This window comes from Stylophora pistillata, chromosome 5 (assembly GCF_964205215.1).
Source record: "Stylophora pistillata chromosome 5, jaStyPist1.2, whole genome shotgun sequence".
NCBI classification, from domain to species: Eukaryota; Metazoa; Cnidaria; class Anthozoa; order Scleractinia; family Pocilloporidae; genus Stylophora; species Stylophora pistillata.
Genome location: NC_142523.1, coordinates 5,093,438 through 5,109,357, shown reverse-complemented (window position 1 = coordinate 5,109,357; position 15,920 = coordinate 5,093,438). Strand labels below are relative to the sequence as shown.

Below are 15,920 nucleotides of genomic sequence, written 5' to 3'. Positions count from 1 at the left end.
GATGGAAACTGTGCATCGGCGAGGCGAAACCGCTGTACCGCGGAGCGAAAACGATATCGCTAATCAACAGCGATACATCATTACCCTACATTTTTACCCTCGATTGTCTCCAATCTGTGGCTTTTCCCATCGAGTCGATAATGAATAAGGACTTAAACAACTAAAGAAACTGTTCAAAATTTTTGAGGCATAGTGACCTCAAGAGTGTCGACTGGTTAAACTAAAAAAAAAAAAAAAAAAAAAATTGAGCCAGGGCTGAAATTGATTTGTGAAGTCATCTTCAAGAGGCCTAAAAAACTGGAGCTTGTGCATGCATATAAACCGATAGTTATTAAATACCGTCAAGAGAAAATACTTCTTCTCGATTATGTGCCTGATTCTTTACGAATATACATATGGATCATTTCGCTAACTTACAGATTTAATTTTTTGTTATAAATACTGTGAGAAGCAAATGTTATTCAGACATTTACTAATAACCTGGGGACAATTTTACAAGTAAATTATGGCATTTTCTACTTCATACTTTCTAAAATGTACAAAGAAAAAAAAACACCGAGAACAGTATCCACGTATGATAATATGCTTTTATTTGTCAGCCAGCTCACGACACAAATTATGATGTTAGAAAAATATTTCAATTTGCTTGGATCTACCTTGAGTGATATGGAAATACTCTTTTCACTATCACATTTTGCAAATATTGAGTACATTTTTCATTCGTTAAGTACAAAAAATCGATTCTACAAATTTACAAAACTATACATTCACTCGTAAAAATTTTACTGAAAACTATAAACAAAAACAATGATTTGAAACTACTTTAAACTTGTCGGATCTACCAGGTACCAAAATATGTAAAAATTCAAAGTAAAAAGCTAATGATTAGGACCCAGGTGGTGTGCTTCGTTCATTCATTATCCACCCTTTAATCAAACAACAAAAGCAAATAAGATAAACCAAACCACAATAACAAAACGGATACATAAATGTTTCTACACTTGAATAATAGAGAACCTATATGGTGCCAATTTCCGATCGAACATTTTAACAATACATGTTACTCGAATTAATATGGAGTAAACAGTTTTATACTCGTCTGGTTTTTTAAGTGGAAAAAATTGTATCCAAGAGTAAATAAAAATTTTCTAATGTTTTATCTTGCAATTAAATTAAACGTAAAGCGTTATTTTGCCAAGTATAGCACAAAATGTAAATACCTGCCGTCACCCAAAATTTTCATAATTTATCGTAATTTTACAATTGCATTGAAGCTGTCAACTTGAGGTTGCGACATAAATAATCAGTCCTTAATTAACTTGAGACTCGCACATAATTTTTAAATGGCATTTTTTCTGTCGAAGAAAGCGGTCATAGCTTTCAATTCGACTCAGACTTTCTGAAGGCTTGAGTGACTTTCGTTGAATCAGTGAACATGAATCTCCTCACCCCACCCCACTGCTATCCCCCCCTGCCCTTTCTCTTGCCAGGGCGGTAAAGCCATGCTGCGGTTAGACGCTAGATAAACTCAAGGACGTAAACTTATTTTGTGTAATTCCTTTGGAAGCATTCGCGCGCTCAATGCGTAGAAATTTGGCACTAATCAAGATAAGAAAAAGTTATAAAGGAAGGACTCCGATTCGGACAAAACAAAGGTAAGAACGTCACTTCAGCCGCGTGTCTGTACGGTCCGTGACAACCAATCATGGGGCAGGTGGTATTCAAGTCCACATGCTATTATAAAATGATGTTCGATTGATGCTATTTTTGGTTGATTCATGATACGAAAGTCAGTATTGATTCAGTATTTACTTATTCATACAAGAGCGCTTTTCATACAGCTGTATCAGCAATATCTTTTTCAGCAGTTTCCTCTCCTGTGTCGGCGGGTACATTTATATCAGAATCAGCCTTATCGTTTATTTTACCTTTATCTGGTGTTAATAAAACCGATTCATTTGCACCATTCTCTTTCCCCGGATCTGGAGGTATATCAACAGAAGTAAACTTATCGTTTGTTTTTCCTTGAACCAACTGTAAATGGACAGAAACAGTTGTCTCGTCTCTTGAGGACGTATCAAATTTTTCTTCCCACTGACTTGCTAAAAGCGTCAGCTCAGCTTTTCTAGTGGCTTCTATCAATCCTCTGATGGTACTTCCTTCCCTTTCGCCAAATGTCTTAAGAAGGTTTTCAACTGGATTTTGGACTACTTCCCATCCTCTGGACTTTTTTTGGAAACCAAGTTCTTCCGCAACACGTTGCCAGTAAAAATAACCTAAATTAACAACAACATGGAAAACTGTTTGAGAGAAACATCTTTAATCAATAGCTACTGAGATAGAGCATTTAGGGAAAACTACAAACACAACCAGTGGAAGAGTACATTAAAGACAAATGGTATAAGTAGTGTTGATTTCCTTGTAGGAAAACCACTTTTTATAAAACACTAACGGCTATCGGTAAAGAACTTCTGCCTACCTTGCCCATCTTTGCCACTCAGGTCAGTTATTATTGGCGTCTTTTCTTTAATTGTTAGATCTTTAATGGGACGATCCAAGCCTAGAATCAAAATAATAACGGTCGTAATGTAATAACATAGGTGATGGTTATTGTGACTATAAAATCAGGGGCTGGGCGAGGTTTTTGTTCTGAGAAAAGGGAGGGGAGGTTTCTAATGGATTATAACACACAATGCATCCCCTCCCCCCCCCCTCATATCACAAACGTATGTACTGAATTTTTTAAGCGAACCTGCTTGTCTGCTGAGTTCTTCTGAAGAAGGTTTTGGAGCATCCAAAACCACCCCTTCCGGATCTGCGTCTGAAGATTTAACAGCAAAGCAGATTAGAGAGGTTCGACGTTCCATTTGAAAAACATTTCAAGGGTGATGCCTGCTTTCCTTTAAATCTTTAAGAACTTTAACAAAGCCGTGGGAAAAATAGTTGATAACACCTGTTTTGATAAGACATGTTTTGATAACCCCTTAATCGCATACAAATCTGTGTTAGAATCGCATAATTGAATAATCTCGCATTCTGATTGGTTAGCGGGCGAGGTACTTGCCGTGGAATTGCGAATTCAAAACGAGGCTGTGATATTGTTTCGCATCTCTTGTTTCGTGTTCAGGATAAAACAAACAATCAATTTTCGCTGTTTAATCTTTTTCTCATTTTTATTCAGTTATGCGACTAAAGAAAAAGTCATTACCGAAGGAATTCCATCGTCAGGCAATTAATTTTCTCATAAGATCATAGGGTATATGGTAGAGAGATCACTATAAAAAGTGCCTACTGACTAATTACGTTTAGCATAAAGATCTATGTACAGTTAACAGTTCAAAAATATAAAGAGTAGAGTTCATGTTACCCAAAATTTACTGAATTGGCAAAGAAGCATCTCTCAGATTGTGGTTTTTATCGAATTAATTTAGTTCAGAAAATCTGCGCTTAATATACAAACACGGCTTTAAAATATAAAAAAGGACGACAAGTAATACAAGCTCACCTAATTCATGACTGGGTTCAAATGGATCTCCTTGCTCAGCCAAAGAGGAAATGTCCCTCCCATTTTGGACATCCACACTGCCTTCGGTTATCAAAGGGGTCTTTTGCTCCTGTAAACCGATATGTTGCCCTGTGTTATATGTATGTACATCGCCTTCTACTCGAGTTCGACGATTTACCCGAGATTTTCTTTTAAAAAACGCTATTGGGACTGTGACCACGACGAGTAGTACGATCCCTAGTGGAACCCAAAGCCACGGGTTTAAAACGATCAAATTTTCCTCTGGTGCCTGAGTTGATTTAGATCCTACCGGCTCAGGACGAACTGGTGGTATCTCGCCATCCTCATCGTTGCCAGTGATGTTAGGATGACCTCTACCTATTGAGTCATTACCTCAAAAACAGAAACAAAAACAAAAAATCAAAGCCGAAAAATAAACACAAAATAGAAGCTTAGATTCAAATGAGATAGCCCATTCAGTAAGTGCCAAGAATTACAGTAAAGTAAACTCAGCACACCGTCCAATTTCGAGAATGGAATTTCTTTTATAGGAAAGTATATCTAGCCCCTTACTTAAAGGTTGTTTCACTGAGTATTAAAGCAAATTCAAGTAAATTAACTTACTGACGGTAGGAGTTTTGGGCCGCACTCGTTTTGGTGCACAGTTGCGGTTATGCTTAGTTGTGCATGCCTGTATTTCGTCCTCAGTTCTAGCATCACATCCGGGTGAACACTTTTCACAGCCGACGACTGGGTTATGGTAGTAGCCCTCTTCGCATCCGTCACAGATAGGTCCAGAAAAGATCGTACATTCTTGTACCTTTTTTGATCGTCCAGGTAGACAATTGGAGAACGTATCGCACCTTCAATGAGAGGGAAAAACAGTGCTTTTAGCTTAGAAGGCTTTGATATCACAAATGACTGAATTTACTTTGAATAAATATTACCAAATGCAAGATGGTTTGATAAAAAAAGTCCACCGAGGGCTTGTCGAAGATCCATCTTTGCATCCTCTCAATCTTGTGTCGCTTTCCCAAAACAAAGAGGCTGTGAACAATGTGATTCACCCACCAGGTGATATCGTACATTTTCTATAGCATAATAACTCTAATTTAATGACTCTTAAAGTAGAGAGCGAAATCAGAAAACATGCTTATAACTCATGAGAGAAAGAGATATAAATAGATGGAGCACAATTGGCAAGATTTAGAGTGCATAAAAGCTGACGTTTCGAGCGTTAGCCCTTCGTCGGAGCGAATAGGGGAATTGTGGGTTGTGTGTGCTTTTAAAGGCAGAAAAAGGAGCTACGTGATTGGTGGAAACATGTGAACGAGAAAACACGAATAAATTAGTGGAATAAAAAGCGTTCGTTGATATCTATGGGAATTAGACTGCCGGTCTGAAAGATGAGCTTTTGTTCAAGAGTTTTCCGGCTTTCCGTGCTACCTAAATGTAAGGAAACACCGCAGATCGCCATGTGTTGGTTAGAATGGTTAGGTAAATTAAAATGTCTAGCGACTGGTTTCGATGTGTCCTTGTCATTCCTCTCCACGTTGCGAAGGTGTTCTCGGAATCGCTCACCTAGTCTTCTTCCTGTTTCGCCGATGTAAATCTTTTTGCAATAAGTGCAAGTTATGCAATACATTACATTGGCCCTAATTTATTCGTGTTTTTCTCGTTGCCATGTTCCCACCAATCACGTAGCTCCTTTTTCTGCCTTTAAAAGCACACACAACCCACAGTTCCCCTATTGGCTCCGACGAAGGGCTAACGCTCGAAACGTCAGCTTTTATAAGCGTAACGGTGGCCAATTTACCATTTCAACTTTGTTGATTTATTCATATTATTTCGTTACCCCCACCGACGCAGCCCCAAACAGTTTCTTTAGAAACTATCAGTCTTTAAAGCGAAACATGACATAACACTAACTTACTTTATACACTCCTCCATCCCTGTGCTGTTCGAGTAATCATAGCCAGGATAGCATTTTTGACATTCGGTGTTTTTGGTCTTCGTGCAAGATTTCTTCAAACCAAACCCACGTGGACAGCCTGAGCATGCACTGCATTCTTTTCCATCCCAGTAAAAGTTTTCTGGGCAATCACCCACTGCGAACTAAAAGAACCAACAACATGAAAGTGGATTGAATTAAGTATATAGATGAATAAATAAATAGATAAATAAATAAATAAATAAATAGAAAAATGAAGAGATAGATAAATAATGCCTGCATAAATCGTTTAATGAATTGGCGAATTTAGAGATGGTAATGGTGATGTTATGAGTAATCATAAAGATAATCATCATAATAGTGAAAATAATGATGATAATGAGGTAACAAGCTATTTAATCAGATGCCAAACAGAATGCCCTGTTATCTTTGGTTATGAACCTGCCTTTTTCAAAGAAAATTATGCCATGTGTCCCTAAACAGCAGTTTTCCTTTACTGTCAATTAAAAATGCGTTTTGTGGTATCAGTGTTTGTTTCGTTAACAAAACATTTGCTTGTTAATGTCTTTTATTGAGTTAACTGGTGGAGTTGTGAAAGAAAAGATAAAAGAAATTGGATTAAAACATCATCCCGCTTGGGAAACGCGAACAGGCATCTCATTATTAATTCGAGAACAATTTCAGACCCTTCAAATTAACACTTGACAAAGATTAACTTAAATATTAGCTCCTCGACATGGGAGATCTAATATTAAACTGATGTTTGGTTTATGTCACAGACACAACCGTCATGAAGATGAAGCAAATGACATTCTAATTTTCATCAAAAATATTAACTCTGGAATAAAAGTTATGTGTTCCAAGACTCAGAATATTTAATTAAAAATAAATAATTAAATAATAAATAAATAATCATCATTATTATTAGTTAATTATTAATAATAATTATTATAATTATTATTAATAATTATTATAATTATTAATCATTATTATTTATAATTATTATTATTATTTATTATTTATTATTTATTTATTAATTATTTAATTATTTAATTAAAATCATTATTGATAAAACTGAAGTAAAGGAGGAGGTAAATTTCAAAAAAAGAGAGGAAAAAGAACCAGAATTCAAGCCAGGAGTTGTTACGTTATTGATAACGCAATAGCCATCCTGAATTTCATCAGAAGTTTTAAATACACAAATACCAAATAATTAACGCTATTAGCCTGAATAGAAAGTTAAGCCGCCTTTTTTCTTATTCACGAGGGGGGTCTGAATTTTTAATGCACAACAAATTTTTTTTCGCGAATTAATCAAGTTTGATAGGTGACAGGTATAACGTGAAAGCACTGTAGATATGGGATGCTTGATTTGGGAGAAAACATCGCAGGGCGTCACGAACATGAGCGATCCAAGAATAATTTGCCTTGAAAGTTTTGAAAAATAACATTAGACGAGGAGGAATGTAAATCATCCGTATTTCAGGATTTTTCACCTGGAGCGCTTTTCTTTTCAGTTTGCGGGTTTAAAACATTCAAAGTCTAAAAACTGAGGAAGAAAATTGTCTCTTGAAAGATTTTGATTTTAGAGAATTAAAACACAATTTCTCCCTTGAATGAAAAGACGGTGAATAATTTAGAGCGTTGAAGTGCCGATACACAATGATGCCTTATAACCCAGACATCAAGCTGTTAAAGATGTCAATCAAACCGATGATTTTAATCATCGGTATGAAAATAGACTACCGCCGTCATCCATCAGCAACTTTTCGAGGACCGATATTTTGTTTATTTATATTTTATTCCCATTTCTCGCTAACGAATGTTATCGTAGCAAACAGTATGAGATGAAAAAGCTGGAAATTTCGGATTTTGCTGGGGAGAAACAAAGTCACCTGATGAAATGGTCAACATGCAACAATGCATGCTTTTAAGGGCCATCGCCGGAACGGAAATCATTCCCTTAAATTGTGCATTGTAAGCACTTTTCGCCGCACGCACGCGCACAGTTAAATAAGATTTCAAAATTACTAGAATCTTGTTTGTAACGCCATTAAAATAACCGCCGGTAACTACAGTGAATACCCATCTTACTTTTAGACTCTCTTTGGAGCGAGGAAACTCCTTCTGAGCTCTACAACCTTCATTAGGCCATATAGAACCATGTTGTGACGTACTGCCACGTGCATGTTTAATACTCACATGTACCGTGATTTTAAAGAAATGTCCGTAGAGATACTGTCTCGATAGTAAGAAGGTGATATTCATTTGTAACTCAAGAAATGCAAAGTGTCGACTTCGCGCGCTAAAAGGACTCCTTGTTCCTTAGCGTTGTTTTCGAATTTTTTCAACTGAGCATTAACAGCGACATTAAAGATAAAGTTTAGATAACAGACTTGATTACAGGGGAAAAATTACTTACCATCGCTCTCAGTATCAGGAAATACGCCAATAGTAGCATCATAAAATAATTTATAGATTTTAGGGGATAAACAAGATGCACTTCCAGTCGCCAAATTACTTTCCTCTCTGCAAAAAGTATACATCAAGAATACAATATATCGGCACGACTTCTCTCATACTATAGGAGGTCCTGATTGGTCGATTACACAAGGCAAAGTTCAACCGCAATTGCGCTACTTCATAAGTTATTTTTGGTCATCCTGTCCTTAGTATTCAGTCAAGATCCTTGTAGACGAACGCCTCCACAATACGTTACCAACTTATTTCGATCTGAAAAGTTTGGAGTGTATCCAAAATTGTATAGTTTTGGATTAATACAGGCGAACTGGAGTTAAACACGACATTGCACAATTTTGCCGATTAAGCACTTCTCATTTCTTTCAACTTCCTGTTGATAAACGATACAACGGTGAAATTAGAACATCAAAATCTCAGCCGGTGAAAAGTTCGCGAAGTGTTTTGTATGGTTTAAATCACAGATTTTAGAATTATAACGTATAGACCACTTTAATAAATGAATAAAGGATGATAGTTTCGAAAGAAACTGTTTGGGGCTGCGTCGGTGGGAGTAACGAAATAATTTGGATATATCAACAAAGTTGAAATGGTAAATTGGCCACCGTAATGACATTATTGCAAAAAGATATACATCGGCGAAACGGGCAGAAGACTAGGTGACCGATTCCGAGAACACCTTCGAGACGTGGAAAGGAATAACAAGGACGCTAGACATTTTAATTTACCTAATCATTCTAAGCAACATATGGCAATCTAGACATTTTAATTTACCTAATCATTCTAAGCAACATATGGCAATCTGCGGTCTTTCCTTGCACTTAGGTGGCACGGAAAGCCGTAAAAATCTTGAACAAAAGCTCATCTTTCAAACCGGCAGTCTCAATCCCACAGGGATCAATGAACGCTTTTCATTCCACTAATTTATTTATGTTTTTCTCGTTGCCATGCACCCACCAATAACGTAGCTCCATTTTCTGCCTTTAAAAGCACACACAACCCACAATTCCTCTATTCGCTCCGACGAAGGGCTAACGCTCGAAACGTCAGCTTTTGTAATCATTACGGTGGCCAATTTACCATTTCAACTTTGTTGATATATCCAAATTATTCCACTTTAATAAATGGCTGCCGTATAAATATTCTTTTGTTTAAATTTAAATTAGCCCCACTGGCGTCACTTGAGATAATGTATTCTTTTGAATTTTGTACTGGAGAACGAGGCCAGTAGGGCTAATTTAAATTTAAACAAAAGAATAGCGCTTTATACTATTACTAAAAATAGATTTTGTTTCGTGATAACCAATGAGACCCCCCGCACAGACTCAGACAAACATTGCGACCAGCTTAAGGAAATGTATGAGCGAGAGCTGTAAAATTAAAACAAAACGACGAAAAATTTCGTCAAAAAATTACTTGGCGTTCTAAAAGGAAGCGGCATGGTTGGTACCAAACACTGTTGTTGGGGTGAGTGTAAGACAGACTCAAGACATGCAGATAAATGGCCAAAATCACTCAAAGAGTGAAAGGAATCGGGGATGAAAGTATTCATTCCTTTCCCAAAACCTTCGCGAGACATGGCAAAGTGCAAGCGTTGGCTAGTGGCATGTTCCCGTGATTTTTTTACGGAGAAAAACATAACAAGAAACACTTAAGTTATATTTGTGCTCTTCACTGGCCCGGCGAAAAAGGTCCAACACCCGAATTTCCCGATCCACTGAAGGCAAATCTAAGACCAGCGCAAGTAAGTTGAGCACATGCTCCTAAGAGGAAAGCACCGAAAGAAAGAGAAAATCCAGCGTCAAAGAAACAGAAATGATTCAATGACAACTGCATAAACATTAACTACATGAACTGGCATTTAATAGAAACACAACCAGTATTGAGCGAAATATACAAAAATCCGCCGCTCGTATCTTACAAAAGAGGGCGATCGCTCAAAGACATACTCGTGAGGGCCAAACTTTGAATAGGCTATTCTAAACGCGCGCTGGGGAGTCGTGTAGGCCTGTCAACCCCCTTTTTACATTGTTTACATCAGAATTTTCTTGAAGAACTTTGGCAGCAAACCATTTTCCGTGATCGATTGCCGGATCAAGGGTGTGATAATTCCCGCATCTCACACAGTCTGTACAAGATCTTCTCGTTTACTGTTAAATTTTAAGCCCCTACATTTTAACCACCGTTTTAGCTGGTCTACAGTGTATTCTTCTGGTTCTCTTTCAAATTTAGAGCCAGGAACGCCGTCTTCTTCGGTCAGAACTGTAAGGGAATAAGCGAACTACCCGCCATTTCCCTTGTAGCTCTCAAAGAAGTGGAGTTTGTTTGTCTGAGTCACGCGGGGGGTCTAAAATTTCATGACGTCATTAGTATAAAGCGCTATTGATCCGGCAGCCATTTATGAAAGTGGTCTATTTAGAGCGGAGCGGCGAGACTCGTAATGAACATCGACAAGCATTCCCATGTCACACTAGCACTTTATTATCTTCTCTGGCTGTCAGTACGCGCTCGTATTCATTTTGATATATTAGTCTTAGTTTTTAAAGCAATTAATGGATTAGTGCCAATGTTTATTAGTGATTTAATTGGTGTTAGGCCGAAGTCCTCCTACAATATTAATCTTAGAAAATGGAATCTACGCCTGGTGCTAGATCCTTTATGCCGCTGTACTATGTTTGAGGAATAGTTTGCACGCAATTGCAAGTTATCCCATCATTTAAAACTTTAAACGCAATCTTAAAAACTACCTCTTTGGTCAGGTATTACTTTAATCGCTTGAGACAAAAATTCTGTTTTCTTTAAGTTTTTATACATACTATTAATCCTTTTTTTTTTATTTTATTGTAAGTCTCATTTACATTTTACATTGAATACTTACATTACTGTAGAATAGTTTTTTAGGTGTATCATTGTGAAAGCGCTTCTGATTACCTCTATTTAAAGAGCGCCATAGAAATACCCAAATTATTATCATTTTCTGCGCCCTTTATTAGAGCCCATTAAAGACGTCCATCCGTGCACGTGAAATCACTGCGTATGACTTTGGAATTTGAAATATCCCTGCTAATATTGATGGCCATGAAACGTGACCGAGTATACAACTAATTTAGCACTGGTACGAACGTTTTAGGAACTCTGCAAATTATTTTTTCGCCAAAATAAACTAAACTTTAATCTAGCCAAACACTTTGTTGTGAAGAAGAATCTGACAGCAAGGTGTTGATTTTAGCGGAAACATTGTTGCATTATGGCTTAACTTTCATCAGCATGTCGGGGTCTAAGTGATTTCAAGTGATTCGAGCTTGTTATCATGCACTCACACTCCAACAGACCGCGAAGGCTAAGCAATTAAACTGAAATATTAATGCGAAAATCGATACTATCTCGTCAAATTTCTTCACGTATGATGCCTTGGGAAAGTGGAATAATTTGCTTCTGCATACTTCATTGGTGTCTTTGGTTTTTAACTTAACGAAGAAAATGTTTCCGGTTATTGTTTTGTAACCCCATAACAGATATTAAAAATACAACGTCGACGTTTATGAGACAAAGAGCATTATATGAATGTCAATGAATCCATGTGCTATTGTTAGATTTCATTGTAATGTTTTGCCAACACTTCCACCGGTTCATGATAAGGGATTTGATATTACAACTCAGTAGAATGGTTTAAAGAGGAATGTATCGTAAACGTTATGACATGGATTGGCGGATTTACTTCGTTCTGAATCTTAAAAGTATTTATAAGTAAGTTTTGGATAAAAGAAAGTAAGGATGGTAAAGTATTGAGTCTATTTAAGCGAAAATGAACACGGTAGTAACTGAGAAACCGTGACAAAAACATTTCGTGAAAATTCCAATAAAATTCTACTTTGGGAAAAATAAGGACTGTGTTTATCAGAAAAGGGGATAGAAATATACTGTTTTTGACGTATGTTCCTTTCCTTTTTTTGGTCAAATCACAAACACGATTGTGACTGAAATGTGTCATATATCGAGAGAAAGAATAATCAAGTGTAATTACTCACCGACAGTGGCATAAATGCATAAATGCATACCGCAAGGAAAATAACGGTTAACATCCTAACATTTAAATCCCCGGTAAATTCAAGTGCTCTAAGTTGCTGCTAAAACTACTGTGTTTTAACAACCAGCTCAGTCCTTCAATAATATTTAAGGTAGTTATCGGTGGTGTGCTATTTCGTGCCGGGCTATCGTGAAAATACGAGGACTTCTGTTGCACGTGAGTATTTTTGAAAGAACTGAATGCTGGGATAGGGGAAATCCCTGCCAAAGTTTTCGATATTTCATATTCATTTCGGTGGATCTGGTTGAGTGTTGGCAGAAAGTCGCGAGTCACGCAAGAGAGAATACATTTTATAATACATTTTAAAATAAGTCTTTTATGCAAAGTCTTAATTTTTTCGCAGTTCGACAAAGACATAAACTAATAACCTCAAAACCTGATATCGTTTAGATTGATTATGCAAAACTTATTACAAGAATAGAATCCGACATTGCATGCTTTCAACTCATCAAATTGTGTTTAGCTAAACAATGAACCCTCTAATTCTAGAATCAATTTGAATTTTTCTAGAACAAATTATATATATTCAATGAACCAAACAGAAAATTACAAAGAAACCTCCTTTGTCCATTGCCGTCAATCAGTGTGAACACTGCAGAATCAGTGAAAAGTTGCATCAAGAATGGATCTGTGGTTTCGTCAAATGATGGGTCCAAATGCTTGCACTCGGACCACAAAATCATCACTTTCCAATCTCATTTCGAGTTTTATTCTTCAAAATTTTTATAGAGCAACTCTCATGAAGTTCTTTCGTATCACTGTGGGTCAGTGACAATAGGTACATGCAATATTTAAATGAATGGAAATGACTGTTGAGGCCCACTTCCTGACGAAGCTGCATTAAATACACTTAATCCTATTTTTAACCTCAAGAATAATGCTAAACGCGTCCTTTTTGAGCTGATTGATTTTGACGCATCCCTTTAACTTTCCCTCTTAGTGTCAGATTTAAGTAGACAGATTAACTAATCTTGTAATTTTTTAAGACGAACTGGATAAACAGAAGAGATATGCATGAAAAATGTTTATCGTCGCAGTTGTGATAAGCTATTGAATTGTTTAGTAATTGTTTGTCTGGGAGCCTCGAAGGATTTTATAGACGAACCGTTCAGTGTTAAAGCAAAAACACCTGGACTGGTGAGTTACTAAGTTGACAGAGTAATGTCGTCGGCCGGAATTTGCCATGCCGCATAGGCGGAAGTTGTTCACAAATTATTTCCTCTCTGACTGGCTTGAACAGATTAGGCCGGCATTACATAGGTAACTAGTTCCAATCTTTATTTTTGTTCTGAATAGCTGTATAAGTGGTTCTCCTGATTTGGTTCTTAGTCAATGAAGCGATCGTAGCCTGGTGAGTTTATGTTTGAGGTTGTTAACACATTAAAGTGATCAAAACAAACTGACACCTGATAATTGACAATTACTTAGAACGCTTTTGAACAGATTGCTTTCAATTAAATTGCCCCGTAACCTGATTTACATTTCAGCGGAAGGATTTGTTTACATTCTCGGTGAAAAGATTATAAGCTCTGTCGGCGGAACAGCTTTCAGGGCGAAATATGTTTTTCAAAAGCAAACATATCAAGTTATTTAAGTCTTTTAATCCCTCTGGCAATATTCTTTGTTGTGTTGCGCTAACACAGAGTTGTGTTGCGCTAACACAAAGATATCGCCACTAATGAAATCGGATGAAATGAGGGAGTTTTTAAGAGTGGGATGCATGAAGCTAGCATACCCATCGCGTCAAAAAAATTTCAAATCATCGAAAGCAAGTGATCTGTTAGCAGAAATCTGTAGTCGGAAATTTAACCTGGACTCAACAAAGCCGTTTGTCATCGCCGATCGGAGGGCAGACTGTGTGTTCCAAATACGATAAAATGATAAAACTTTGATAACGTTTGTTTAACCTCGTAGCTGATTAACGGTCATCGATTGCCCCTGATCTGTGTGAAACTCGTCAGCACTCCATGAATATATATATATTTTTTTTACACGAGAAAAATCGAACTAGACTGTCGAGGTGGTCTGTTGGTGTGAAGGGATTTGAAGAAATCTTGACGAGTGATTAATTAGCTTTCCACTGACACGTGACATAGAGACGTTGCGGGCATGCGACAATCTCAACTACATTAGAAAAAAACAGGACGGATTCAATTACTGACGCAATTATAATTAGTCTATAGCCCAACACGCCTAGTAGTGATACAAGTAGGTAGACATCTTTGTGGATTGTTTTCGTTTCCCATAAAAAAAAATGCACTCACAGAGATAGATATAGCTGCTTAGTGTGGGGTCACTCGAGAAGAACAGCGTCGTAACAGCTTGATAAAAGAGTTATGTCACGCCCCATTCATTACATAGTGAGCGATAAGTGTCAGCCAACAAAGAACGCCGTCAGTTAGGGTCAAGATCCTGCGCCTCACGTGCAGTCTTAGCGGAAACCGCTGTCTGAGAAGTGCGACTATTCAAATGACTCTGATGAACTTTGAAGGAAACGGAATTAAAAATTCTCTAGAAAATTTTGCTAGTATTCGCAATCTAACACGGCTTTTTGGCTTCAATGAAAAGAAAATAATTGAGCCAGTCGTTAGTTATCGCCGAGATTCGAATTTCAGTCCCCTTGTTCACAATGGAATGCGCAAAACCCAAACAGTTGAGAACAAGAAATATTCAGTATAACCACTGAAGATACTTACCGACGATATAATAGTTGATACGAGAATAAGCAGTTCCATGAATTCTTCGCTCTTCAGTCTTAACATGTTTATTCCCATTGAACGGCCGGGAAAGGTGTCCAGTATTACGTTAAAGTCGGACTATCAACCTGCCGTATGCTCGTAACAACCACGTATTACAGAAAAGGCTAAACTTAGATGGAGTTTTCTCATAAGTTTCCGTTTTGAGGTGCATGTCGGGATAGGGGGCTTTCCCGTTTTCAACATGTTTGAGGTGCATCGTACCATGTTGGGGTTTGAAAAAAAAATGACAAGAAAACTAACGTTCAACAAGTGAAATCATTACCTAGATTACGAAATCAGTCAGAGATCGAATAGAAAATTGGTATTGATAAAAACAAGAAAAATTTCTTAAGCGAAATATCAGCATTACCGACATGATCGGCTGACAGGTTACCTATAAACAGGAAACTGTTATGACGCAAGTTCCATCTTTGCTTTGTGATCGGAATAAGTTATCTTGGAGGCATTTCCGCTTTAAGTACTTGTTTGGCTCTTCGAGAAACCAAGGGAAAAAAAATCAATGAGTAGCCTCCCTTCGCTTCCATCGCATCGAGTTTTGGCTTATTAAGAGTCGTCAGTGCACTTTCTTACAGGCTCGCAATTGATGCCATTGTACAGAGGCTGCGGTATGGTATGTTATTACGCTGCTAGGCGTCACCGTCGCCGCTGTGGCACATGGCCATTTCCGATTCACCCTTGCCTCTTTTTCAAAACGAGGCCTGGTTCTCAACTATTCGTATAAAAATGAGTTTAATTTGCATGTGAATGAAAACTTAAATTCAAATGTGAAAGGGTAAGAACCAGAACTCGCTCTAATAAATTGCCATAGATAATTCGGACATGGGAAAATAAGTTATGAAAACAAAGTCATCGCGCTGTAAATTCATTTCAGAATATATAAGTGAGAACATTAGCTCCTTTGATTAATAATAGACACACGCATTTTACGAATAAACAAGACTTTGCGAAATTGTTTGTAGCGCAAATTGCAAATGAAATCCCTCTATGTTACAGTTTTGAAACAACATACTCAGTTTGTCCGTCACTTGTTTAATTTTTTTTTCTGAAAATGCAAGTCGTATCCTACAAGGTGTTTTATAACCTTGTAAAGACGGCTTATTCCTCGACAAAATTATACAAGTTTCATCGCAGTGAAATTCA

At 37.2% G+C, this 15,920-nt stretch overlaps 1 protein-coding gene across 3 annotated transcripts; it reads right to left on the bottom strand.

The window, feature by feature from the left end:
- Window positions 1-567: 567 nt before the first annotated feature.
- Window positions 568-14,879, bottom strand: LOC111337264 (uncharacterized). 3 transcript variants are annotated; one of them, XM_088760210.1, is made up of 8 exons: window positions 11,963-12,358; window positions 7,879-8,307; window positions 5,439-5,620; window positions 4,130-4,368; window positions 3,506-3,898; window positions 2,753-2,821; window positions 2,480-2,560; window positions 568-2,276 (listed from the first exon to the last, which is right to left on the bottom strand). In XM_088760210.1, exons 2-8 carry the CDS (start codon window positions 7,918-7,920, stop codon window positions 1,834-1,836), a joined length of 1,449 nt encoding a protein of 482 aa, XP_088616336.1. In that variant the 5' UTR covers window positions 7,921-8,307; window positions 11,963-12,358; the 3' UTR covers window positions 568-1,833. The 3 variants fall into 3 exon arrangements, with proteins under 3 accessions (XP_088616336.1, XP_022799274.2, XP_022799275.2); XM_022943539.2 differs by lacking the exons at window positions 7,879-8,307; window positions 11,963-12,358 and adding an exon at window positions 14,718-14,879; XM_022943540.2 differs by lacking the exon at window positions 7,879-8,307 and having other exon boundaries at window positions 11,963-12,359.
- Window positions 14,880-15,920: the final 1,041 nt, after the last annotated feature.